General features: G+C 38.4%; 2 protein-coding genes across 2 annotated transcripts; both read right to left on the bottom strand.

Moving 5' to 3' along the window:
* Positions 1 to 5,054: 5,054 nt before the first annotated feature.
* foxf2a (forkhead box F2a) lies at positions 5,055 to 8,092 on the bottom strand. The gene is made up of 2 exons (XM_020637463.3): positions 6,829 to 8,092; positions 5,055 to 5,645 (listed from the first exon to the last, which is right to left on the bottom strand). The coding sequence occupies exons 1-2, from the start codon at positions 7,772 to 7,774 to the stop codon at positions 5,470 to 5,472; spliced, it is 1,122 nt and encodes a 373-aa protein (XP_020493119.1). The 5' UTR covers positions 7,775 to 8,092; the 3' UTR covers positions 5,055 to 5,469.
* Positions 8,093 to 9,489: 1,397 nt separating this feature from the next.
* On the bottom strand, positions 9,490 to 10,780 carry foxq1a (forkhead box Q1a). The gene has a single exon (XM_020637996.3). It carries the CDS (start codon positions 10,636 to 10,638, stop codon positions 9,811 to 9,813), a length of 828 nt encoding a protein of 275 aa, XP_020493652.1. The 5' UTR covers positions 10,639 to 10,780; the 3' UTR covers positions 9,490 to 9,810.
* Positions 10,781 to 12,797: the final 2,017 nt, after the last annotated feature.

The following is a 12,797-nucleotide window of genomic DNA, read 5'->3' as shown; positions in this document are numbered from 1 at the left end:
CATAGATTGATACATTTGTAACTTAATTGAGATATTTGAACACAATATGAACAATCAGAACACAAAACAACACTGAATCTCCACGGATGCTTCAGTTATTAAGGTTTTTTTTTTTTTTTAACACATATAGCCTCTCTGTTCATATGGCCCTTTAGTTGTGTTTCTTTATTTTGGGATTTTTCTTTTCTATATATTGATGTTGCCCAAAATGCAAAAGTTTTAATTTATAAACACTATAACATTTGTCATGATATGTGTGGCAGTGTTGAATCGTGTTAGGCTGGAAGGTATAGCATACTATTAATAAGACACTACTGCCACCTAGCGGTCTACTACAGTACTACAGTCCTTCGTGTCCCCCCTCAGTCTGACAGGCAGAGCTGCCTCAGGCCGAAGGGACAACATAAGCAACATTTTTATGAATAATAGAGTAAACTAGTCACGCACAGTCCCTCACTTTAAATTAAATAATAAATAAAATATAACATTTTTAGTTTAATGCTTGTTGTAGCTTGCAAAGTATAAAAAAGTTCATTGCTAGAAGAGAAGACTGTATCCTGTATACAATATCTAAATCATGATTAGTCACATGAAATTAAAAACATATTGATCCAACTGCAAAATATATTGAAATATAATTGTTTGCAAAATGTGTAGAGTGAAGAATTTAAATCAAGAATACAGGTAACAGCACAGTCAGTCGTCACATCAAGAGACAGGTATGTCAGACACAGATAGGCTATCAGATAAAGAAAACCACAACTTTACTTCACTGAACTTGAAACACAGCCAGTAGTTAAACAAATATACAGATACAACAGCATTCTGTCTGTTGTATAAATATAGTGCCACACTAAAAACTGAAACTATGTTTTAAAAGTACGAGACCTTTCAACCTGCATGTTAGTGTAAACGCATTTAACAAACTATTTTGGATGTCATTCAATAGACAAAACACAACTGCTGTCTCTCCTATTATTCTCCATATAGGTGTTGGAGAAGGAAGAAGTACTTGTGTTAACAAAAAGTAATAAAAAATAGCACATTACTGTGAAAATAGCAGGTAAAGGGGCAAAGGTAATCACCTAAATGTATTGAAATAAGCAGCAGTAAAAGTACTCATTTGGCAGGAAATGTGTATTAAATATGGATTATAACCCATTCACTAATGATGTACCTGCTCTAGTCTGTGTTCACTGACCCTCAGCCTATGAGAAGTCACCGGTACCTGTGTGTTTTGTGTTTAATTGTTGATATTTAATGTGATACATTAGAGAGCACAGTTCACCAAAGTAAAATTCCTTGCATGTATAAACATACCTGGCCAATAAAGCTGATTCTGAGTCAGCTTTATTTTGTGCCAAACAGTCCCTCATTTACATTAAACTGCAACTCTCAGTTTCTTTCCCTATCATCCTTGGCCCCAGTGGTGTAGTGCAGGGTGTACAGAGTATACCCACTTATTTTTCAGTCTCCATAGGGTACACCCACTTCTAAATCCCCTCTGATTCACACCATTGATTGATTGATAGATAATATCCGTGGTATATGCTGCAATTTTGTCCCATCCTATGATGGTGAAGGCATGACTCTCCTTACTCTGTCTCTGACTGGCTCACAAGCATTAAATATACAAAAGGAGTCTTGCACGTCACTGTTTATAACAGAGGCAGATTATCCTCTGCTAGATGGGCCACATATAAAAAAAAGAGAAAAGAGAAGCCTACCGACTTCTTAAAGCACCACTGCTCGGCCCCACCAATCACTTCATTGTTGCTACACCAAAGGCCAACTCACAGACTCTGTAGTTATGTTAATATTACACAAGCTACCACTTTTATATAGAAATCACATCTCTAACTGTCTTTTTTCTCTGCAGCTTCACACTCTCCATTGTACTATAGTGTCCTTATAAGTGTTATGTTTTATAAATTGATCATTTAAGTGTTTGTATCCATAGCGGTTTGTTATTCTTACAGTTCAGTACTATGTGTCTGTGCTTCCTTTGTCTAACTTTTCTTTGTTTTAACTGTAGTGTGTCAACTTGTTTCTCTGTACATGAGTCATGTCAAGTTTAGTCAAATTCACATGAATGTGCTCTCATATTTGGCCAATAAAACAGATTCCAATTCTTATTCTGACTTAAGACTTGAAAGATGAGGAGGACTGATTGTTTGTAAATAATTTCATACTAAAACTTTCTAACTTCAAACTTATTTATACTTTTAAACTATTTATGGGAGCACTTTTTTATGCTGATACTTCTTAATCATTAAGTAAACTTATTAAGTTTCACTCATACATTTTCGTTTACTGATGCCTTACTTTAGATTTGAATTGCATTTACCTGTTAGTGTATTATTTTATGAAATCTTCTGGGAAAAATATCTATTGAGAACACAAACTAGTCAGTCTCCTCTAAATGTGATTGTATGTGTGATATACACTTGTGTGCAGTTTCAAACTCTCCCTCCTGTAGTGTCCCCTAAATCCTTCACTCTGATTGGTCAGACACAAGACTTGTGTGGAAAAAAAACAAACACATTAAGACTGTGTTGGCGGCTGCTAGTGGCTTTCTTTGCACTGCAATGTAGCACTTTTCCTCTTGTTATTACTTACTATAGACGATACAATAGAAATACATTTTCTTGTTGAGCCCCTAAAGCATTAAGATTAATAGATGGTATGTTGCCACTATTGTGTTACACTTCAAAGCCAGTGTTTTTTTTAATGCCAGAATAAAACATATTTGAAATGTTTAAATATTATTATTTAACATAGACAATATTTGTGCAGAAAGAAATGGAAAATAATCATTCTCATCCAACTTTCTGTCACCCCTTCATCAGTGCCTCAGTTTGACATATATTAGATTATATAAGTCAGCATCACACTATAAAGTCTACAGTATTATGTCATGTTGCATGTTTTGACTTGTTGGAATGTTTTATCTCGTTCTCTGTGTGATGAAGTTTGTTCATCAGCATTGAGAATGATCTGAGAGAAGATCATGAATGTATCATACTGAAATAAGGGACAATAACATGTACAAATAAGAAAAGCCATTAGTAGAAAGGTGTCAAAACAAACAAGAACATATAAAGACATTTACCTATAAGGTGAATAAAAAAAAGGGAAATATAATCTCAATTTTTTTTTTGTACATAAATCAGATTAATTGCAAAATGTCCCAGATTCAGAGAAAAGCATTCTTGACTTTTGAGTTGATTCTTTGTTCAATTGAAATGAAGACATTTAGTGTTCAAGCCATCATGAAAGAATCACTATCTTACTAAAGAAATATTCTAGTGGGTCTTTGTTGATGTCAATGTATTCATCTCTCCCACTCCCTTTCGGATGAGTCATTAAGTGTTTGACCATTCTGTGTTTCTTTATGCTTTTTTTGTTTTGTGTAATATTATCTCTGTCTGTTGTTTACATTTTCAATTTAATTATAATTAATGTTTGATCGTAGAAATATTAATGACAGACATTTGATCCAGTGCTTATTATGTTTGCTTATTTGTGCTTATGTTTACACTAACTTCTGAAGTCACAATGCAGCAACACAAATATTCACAGGGTAACAATTGAAACCACTGACTTTGCTTCATTTAATACAATTACTATTCATATTTATTGTTCTTTGTTCATGTAGTGTACATACAAACATGTTAATTATGTGAGATGGCTCACAGACAAGTGGAAATGTATGAATGATCCTCGACCGTTCCATTAGACATATTATATAGGCTATACACTAGAGACATAGAGGTTTTTATTCATTCATTAAACCGGCCTGCGCTCACTTTTAAACCAGGCTGGTTGTTTGAATCTGTCCAACAGTCTCATTTGTGAGATCTGACATTATATGTTTGTATGCTGTTATGAATAAACATGCAACCCTGTTACTGCACAAATGTCTTCTTTACCTCGCAGCCTTGAACTCAATAGTAAACAAATAAAATGATCAGATTCTGGATTACAATTCAAGACTGAAAAGTCTTGATGTGAAAGGCAGATTACAGCTCGATTAAAAACGTGATCTGAGAACGCTGTGTTTAAAGGCCTTTCTTCAATCACTTTAATTTTCAAATATTTAACAGATTAGTCTGCACCTGTTAAATAAAACAGTTGAGTTGAGCATACTATAGTCGCGTTTTGTAGGTGACTGCACTATATTTGGAATCAGACTCTTTAAAAAAAAAAAAAAAAATCCAATGCATCAAATGTGAATATCTGACGAATTTATATTCAGTATTCTAGTTTGACTCACTATTTGACATTACGTTTTAATCGATTTAGTAGAGAGAAGAGTTGCGTAGTTTTCAAAGAAGCAGAGGGCATCAGTACAATAGAATTACGGAGCTACAACACTGAATCTCCACGAGGGGGCGGTATAGTCACGTCAAAACCATACAGCATGAAGAGTTCCCATCCCAGAGTCGTAAAGCGTTTGTAAATACACTTTTTGATTTCCTTCTGTCTCTCTGGTAATTCGTCTAGTAGTGATCATTTATACGTAAGATGGTAAACCTAAATGTTAAACTGAGGAGGCTGAGGATAAGTTTAGAAATACCCCCCTCCCGATGACTCCATTTAAAATATTTGTAACGTTTATTTTAATCAAATAAAAGTGATCTGTGTAAAATAAAACTACACCAGAACCCTTTTCCACATTCATATCCAAACGTTGAACTGATGGTGAAAGACAGTGAAGCGTCATTTCAGAGTGGAAGTAAAATAAGAATAAAAGTCATGTTTATTATAGACAGCGTCCATTGAACCAAAGGAACTCCGTTATGACGCTCAAGGCCATGACACTGTCTCTGACTCTTCACATTTGAAAGAAACGAATTTTGTATCTTTGGTAAAAAATACAAAAATAAATGTCGTTAATAAATTAGACAATTTAAACAAAACACTTGTAAAGGGACAAGAAGGCGGAAAAATAACGAAAGTTCGTGACATGTTATGTTCTCTTTAAAGAAGGACTTGTATTTGTATTATAATAATAATAATTATAATCTGGAAAAAAGAAAGCAGAGCTGCAGTGCTGATGAAAAGAGACGATTGTTTTATTGTGAGAGACAATAAACACTTGTGATTTTCATTTTCTTAACAATTTTCTCAAAGGGCTTTCTGCAGGAATTCTGCATAATTTGAAAAATTTCATAAAAACCAATGTTAGTGCATGGATACAACAGAATTCAGGAACGTTTCACCTATAAAATGTTGACATTGCTCTTCCCTTCATAGAAAATCAATCATGAAACGAAAGCATTTAGTGCCAAGATAGCAATGTCTGATATTTAAGAGTTATTTGATTAAAATAAAAGGTCTTTGTGTGGGAAGTTTTCCGTCTTCAAGCTGATTTGAAAGGAAATTAAATCACCAAAAATTCTGCAGAAACTCAACTTGTTGGTTAAAAAATGCAAATTCCTTCTTTTTTGTTGCGGTTTTGTTTATTCACATGACGCACGGCTTTACGTCCTGATAGACGCTCTGGTGATGGTGGTGGAGTTGATGATAGTAAGATCCTCCGCTGCTGGAGGGATGGAGAGAAGAGATTCCGTTGAGGTTCAAAACGAAGTCCTTCCTGTCACACACAGGAGCAGAGTGACCGGAATACCGAGACAGACCCACTGAAAAATAAACAGGACACGGCAGGTCAAACCATCACGTCAGTCATCTGCTCATAGAGGCCTCCCAATGGAAAACAGGCTCGAACGCCTACGCGTTGTCAGTTTAAAATATGTGTTGGTACCGTTCAGTACCATTCTACATTTGAATTGTTTCTAGTTCTCATGGATCTTTGAAAACAATACAACAATATTTCAGTAATCAGTTTCTATCAAAATTATGGGATAGGAACTTATGAGTTGGGTTGCCAGGTTGCAAGGAAATACGTATATTACTGTTCATATTTTTTGTGTCTAGCAATATTGCAAAGTTGGTAACAAGATGTATTACTTCCTCATTGTAAAACAAGTCTATAAATACATGTGTAAATAAACAGTATGCATACAAATTCTATTTATTTATTTTTGTTTACTTAATCAAAGACTTGCTCAAATAAATTGTGGAGACATTTTAAAGATAAAGATTGGTTCAGCCTATCTAAAGTCTAGATATACATGATTCACTACAAATCTTTAAAAAATAAAATAAAATATTCTTCATGCTAAAAAAAAACAAAAAAAAACAGGCTTAACTTGGCAACTTTGTTTCAATTAAAACTTGATGGTGGAAAATCCACCAAAAACATAAATCATTTAAAGGCTTCAAGTTGAAAAGCACGAATTTACAGCTGATTATAAAGAAGGTCCTGCTGTTGTATGAAGCTTCCTTTAATTTAACATTTCTTCTATTATTTTTTAAGAAGGACTCTACAAAAAGCCTGCTGTAAGATGCAATGCAATGAGAAATTCAAGACACAGGAGGCTAAATGTTGCAGATGTTAAAATGCACTGATTACACAATCTGATGATTCACGACAAGAAGAAAAGGTTTGCAATCTGATCAATTACATCCCTTTAATATGAGTTTTTAATTTGTACTCATCTGGGTTCAACCTCTTAATTATTGCTCCTATGTTGTTCATCCAATACAAGTTGACTATTTAAAACACAACCATTAAACTGTTAACAGTCGTCTTACAATGGATGCCTGAAATAAATAAATACAGTTCAGTGTTTTACGCAAGGAGCCACTCGTGTTTTGTCTGATACGTCATCACCACAGTTAACTATTCATCACAAATGTAATTTCTTGTGTTTAAACAGGACTCATCCTTAAATATAGATCAAGCTCACAATGAGACTTTACCTGATATCTCAGAGGAGTCTCGCGCGTTGTGGTGCAGGTAGCCTTGCTCCAGAGCGTAAGAGGACATGCCCGCGTGCATAGAAGAAGTGTTAGAGCTGGATGCCACAGTCTGCTGTTTGATGTATGAAGACACAGGTGAGCTCCAGTGTGATGCTGCATTTGCATAAGCAGCCTGACAGTCCAAAGGGGTCTGCAGGGGGCTGCTGCTGCTGTCTGGGCAATAGTCAGCATTAGAGCCCCCTTGACACGCGGACATGTATGATGACCCGGAGCCTGATGACATGTGGGGGACGTGATGTCCTCCCCCGAGTCCCTCATAGCCTCCTGGCACTGTATTACCCATCAGGTCTATGTTGTAGCTGTTGTGACATGCTAATGAGCCTGGTGGAGACTGGAACTCGAAGTTCTGGGGCAGCATGGACGCACCAAAGCCTATACCGTTCATCATCCTGTACATTGGTTTCAAAGCTTGACATTTCCTTCTGAACCCGCGAGGTCTCCGGCGGAAAGAGCCCTCCTCAAACATAAACTCACTACCAGGATCTATGGTCCAGTAGTGCCCCTTTCCAGGTCTACCGAGACCTTTCGGCAGCTTAATAAAACACTCGTTCAGGGAAAGGTTGTGTCTGACGGAGTTTTTCCAGCCCTGGTAGGACCCCCTAAAGAAAGGGAAGCGGGCCTGTAGGAACTGATAGATCTCACTTAGAGTTAGTCTTTTGCTCGGTGAACTTTGGATTGCCATCACAATAAGGGCGATGTATGAGTAAGGGGGCTTCTCGGGGCGCCTTAAGCCAGAGTTTCCCTTTTTCCATTTAGTGGATGCAGCCTGCGCGCTCTCCATCCCTGGCTGTGCGTTCAGCAGCGCTGCGTTCACAGCAGCAGCTGCTGGACTAGAGCTCAGAGGATAAGGTGAATCCAAATGTTGCTTGGAGCTCTCCGTCGTCATGGTTGCGCCTCTATTTAGTCCCCTTCACTGTCTTGCGTCAATAAACATACGAGCAGCCAACCATTCCTTTAATTCAAACCTTATTAACGGTTCTCTTATGCTACAATTCAAAGGCTAGTGTCCCTCTGCGATGCTCTGCACGTTTATGAGCGTGAAAATCAAGAAACACCAGCCGCTGTTCCTCCTTCCTCCCTGTGTCCATCGCTGGGAATAACCCCATAACAGAGGGGAAAGTAAGCTCCTCGACTTTGCTCGCGCATATCCACCCGGTCAAACACAACCCGACTACCTATCAATTGTTAAATCTTTCTGCCCCTCTTCCCCCCCCCCCCCAAATCCCTCCAAGAAATCGCCAGGAACTACTCCCTCCCCATCTGGCCACGAGCCAGACTAGAAGCCGGACACGGCGCAGCAGAGGAAGACAAATCTCCTCCCACGACCCCCTTTCAAAAACACCTCGGAATGCGTTTGTCACACAAATATTGGATAAGGAAATCTTTCAGAACGATTAGGAGGGAACCGACAAAATTAAGAAAAAATTAAACAAAACGCATTTGTCCTCTTAGTGCCTGGTTTTATTAAGGTGTATAGGGAGAATGGAACTTGTTATGTTCATTTGAGATCTGTTCAGGATTAGTACTTTGACATGAGAGGAAGCATGCTTTTTTCCATCTGAGCGTGCCAACGTGCCACACACAGCGCACAAGTATCAGTTTACCTCTGGTAGTCTGGATTTCATCCCCGGAGAAAAGACTTGATTAAACTCTAAATAAGGGCAAAGTAAGATTCAGTTGATTAAATATTTTCTTTTAAATTGCATCGTTTCCAGCTGTAAATGCCACTTTCTGTACTTTACGCACGGAGTTTTACGCATGTATGTTGCGTTACAGAGCAAGTCACTAAGCAAGCACGTGACATGGAAGAATTTCCCATGCACCAGCAAAGTTCAAACACAATCTAGCTGAGATATCAGACACATCAAACCTGTAACCCCGCTGCGCGCAGGAAGCACAGCTGGTTTAAAGGAAATTTACTTTCTCGCAGAAGAATGGGCCTACTTGGAAGACATTTCTTCCTATTGTGGATTCGGGTCGACTTCGCTCAGGATGCACCATTTGTACAAAGCCTTTCCTGCGCATGTGTGGTGACCGAGGCGACATCTACATGAAGAGCAAGAAAACAAATACTATGGCAACGAGGATCATGAACACTGGAATGTAAACACTTAGATGGAACTTTCTTTTTACATGATACGTTCTAGAACCTGTAGTATTATTTTTACTAATATTTATTATTATTATTATTTGTTTTTATTTTTATCATTATTAATTATTATTTGTAGTTATTATTACCACTACTGCTGCCCTGACCGTGGCATTGTTTTTTCTTGTAGTAGAAACCAGAGATGAGCCTCTTCGTCCTCATCATCTAAAGAAACATATTTTATTCTTAATAGCTGAACAACACAATGGCGCATTTTTAAAGTTATTTACAAAAGGCTTTGACGTATAGAAAAGGGACACTGTCAGCCTCTTGTGTTAGTTCGATCGCTTGCAGAGCGTTGGTACCTGACAGGTGCACATGTCTCCAACAGGTGTCAGACCTTACCTGACTCCACAAGGACCACTGGCTCCTTTTTAATAAATATATATATATATATATATATATATATATATATATATATTAATATATAGAGAATAACAAAAGAACATGCAGACCATGAAGTGTTTTATTTTGTAATTCTTTGTAAAGAGCATATTTTTGAGAGAGATATGAAAAAAACAGTCAAAGTGCATATTTTACAACGTTTTCTGAGACAAACAACAAAGTAAATAATGTTAATAGTCAGCTTAATGACACTTGACAAAAAAAAAAAAACACGTGTGAATAAAACATCTGTATGGTTCTTTGATTGGATAAATCAAAGGTACAATAATAAGAAAGTGTAACACCTTGCCATCATAATGATGTCCTCCCTCCACTGTCCATCATCAGTGCACGTTGATGATTTTAAATCGAAAAAAAAAAGCCCGGATTTATTTCTGATAACTTAGTGTTTGTGTATGCAGTGCAGCGTCATACTGGTTTGACACATGCGCAGCAAAGGAATCCACGAGGCTGCGTGACTTGGCGTATGCAAAAGAGGCAGCAGGTGTATTTGAATGTGGCATCATAAGATCAGTGTAGCTTGGCCAGGTGTAGGTATGGTGTAGCCGTAAAGAATCTTTGCCTAAGTCCCTCTTAAACGGCCTGCTGAGGATGCTCTCTATAGTAAACGAACTCGTAAACTTGACACTTGAATCAGTCTTTGTGGCGGGTTCGGGCTCAAGCGGCTGAGCGATCTGAAGCTCCTCTGCACTCTCCTTTTTATCTATGCGCTTTCTCCTGCGCCGGAACACCCCATCAGCGAAGGTGTACTCGCTTTGAGGATTGAGCATCCAATAATTGTCCTTCCCCCAAGGTCTGGACGGGTCCCGAAGCACCTTTAAAAAGCAGTCGTTTAGAGACAAGTTGTGCCGAACCGAGTTCCTCCAGCCGGTGTAGCTGCCTCTGAAGAATGGGAACTTTGTCATCAGGTACTCGTTTATTTCCGCCAGAGTCAGACGTCCGGGGGGGGAGTCCCGGATTGCCATGGCGATGAGAGCGATGTAAGAGAACGGAGGTTTGGGTCTCCGTATGTACGGCTTTGATTTGGTGACGGCGCACGGAGTTGCAGGTGGAGGAGGGCTGTGCACCACGCAGTCCCCATCCGACCCCAGCTCCTCCTCAGCGGACATAGGAGAGCGCACACTCCCCTCTGCGTAACTGCACATCTCCATATGTTTCGTGTCGTAGTGGCTTCCGCACAACACCTCTAACTTCATGCTGTTGTCTCCTTTTGGCTGTGCGTGAACTCCGGACTTTCTCTGCGGCAAGACGATTTAAATCCAAAGGAGTCTGTTTGCTCCATCACACCTGCCCGAGTGCTGCAGCCTTTCTCAACAACACCTGTGTGTGAGCTGAGTTTATACCCGGCTCACCTCAGGACCTACCCAGGAAGGAGGAGTTAACGGATTCCAAATGATTTGGAGAATCATCTACACATCGCGTGCGTTAAAGTCATTATAATAAATAAAGCCACGATCATAAAACGTTCATCGCTCCTGCAATATAATATTACACAAATTGAGTGTTGATGTTTCCTGAAAACACAATTAAGAGCAGTTTTATTACTTGTCTCACCTGTGAAAGGTGATCTGGCACACACCTTGGGACTGTTTTACCTCAGACAACCAGGCGGCGCATGTTTCCTATGTGTGTAAAGCTGCGGTGCCTGCATGTATACAGTACGTCGGTATTAGTTGCTGCAGCCTGAACTTTCACTTCCTATAAAAAAACATCTGCATCTTAATAACACAAAAAACAGCTCCACCCTTGGGAGTGTAACATTTAAACAGATAAAAGGTAAGATGCACCCTGTGCCAACTTTACAGCCCCCATAGAAACCTGGTGTATTTCGTTTCTCTCTCAACAAACAGTTGATGCTTCCTGTCAGTGCGAACAGAGTGGTGTCACCTCTAGAAGAGTACTCATTGTGATTCATTCTCCTTTTTGACTGAAAACACTGAAGTTTTGAAATACTCTGGGAAAGTTGTAGTTAGTTTTTTGATGTGATTCAGAGGAAACCATGGCAACAAAGAAGACAGGTGAGACCCACTAAAGATACTTCTGAACTTTGCATTTCATGTTCCTTTAGTGCAGCTCCCCATTCTCCTCCCACTCAGGTTCACCTGACAGTTATATTGAACTCAACAACCCATCTTTACATAATTGGTCCTTTTACTTCCTGTTATCAAACCAAATCACTGTTTTCACTGCTTATTCAACATCATCATCAGATAGACAAATGGAAAAAAAAGAACATCCTCATAAACCTGGAAACTGACGATGACATCACACTGTTGCTGATATTTATTTTTCACTGTGACGAGAAACATTATTGTTTGTGCATAGTGCTTCTCGATCTGCTCCTTCATTTAGGTTACACATGTTTGTGCTGCTGTGAGAATGTTTTGATCTTCAGGTAATGATCTGTTTGTGCCGTCTGTGACACCCAATCCAGGGTGAAGTCACTATTTTGAAAGGTGGCATGTCAGGGATGGATTCCTGTAAGCTAACCACACAATGACAGGAGCTCAAGTGGCATGTATTCATTCGGGTTAGTGCATGTAGCAGCTTGTGAGGCCACATAGTGTGTGTGTGTGTGTGTGTGTGTGTGTGTGTGTGTGTGTGTGTGTGTGTGTGTGTGTGTGTGTGTGTGTGAATACACATCAGGAGCTATACAGGTAGAGCAAAGGAGCAATGTTTGTGTCTCATATTTGGCCGAGATGGAAAAAAAAAAAAAAAAATCAACGTTTTAAAATTTGTTACCAGAGACTAATAATAGTTTAAAAAAGTTATTACCATTTGTTTTTGTTACTTAAATCTTGATTAAGTTAATCCAGCGCAAAGTGTCGCTATACTTAAATCAATTTACTCATTGATGACTATTTGAAAGAGACAAAGACACAAGTGCTATGAATTAATTTAGAACTGCATTATTTCTATAGTAGAAAGATAAATGAGAGCACTTGAGTTTAAAAAAAAAAAAAAAAAAAAAAAAAAAGGCTTTAAATAAATTATATATGGAGTCCTGATAAATCTATTGGTTTCAGCTCCACAATGTTGATTTGGTTGAGTTTACATTTATATTTTTAGTGTGTGGTTTTTAATTCATTTGATTTACTGAAACATCTGTAAAGACACAGGATTAAGATAGACAGTATATTGTATACATGAAAGCTCAAAGGCCTGTCATGCATACTAACAATGAACAATAGATTTAATAAAGCCTGACTCTGAGTTTATGTGGCTATATAATAAGCGATACCTCAGTCAGTGACACAAGGTCATAAATCATTTGAACGACTGTTGTCTCAACTTTTCTCTGACTCTCTGGTCCGCGTCAGTGTCGTGAGATATATGAGCATTGTGGTGTGCTGGC

This window comes from Labrus bergylta, chromosome 4, assembly GCF_963930695.1.
Source record: "Labrus bergylta chromosome 4, fLabBer1.1, whole genome shotgun sequence".
Taxonomy (NCBI): Eukaryota; Metazoa; Chordata; class Actinopteri; order Labriformes; family Labridae; genus Labrus; species Labrus bergylta.
This window is presented reverse-complemented; position numbering and strand designations above follow the sequence as displayed.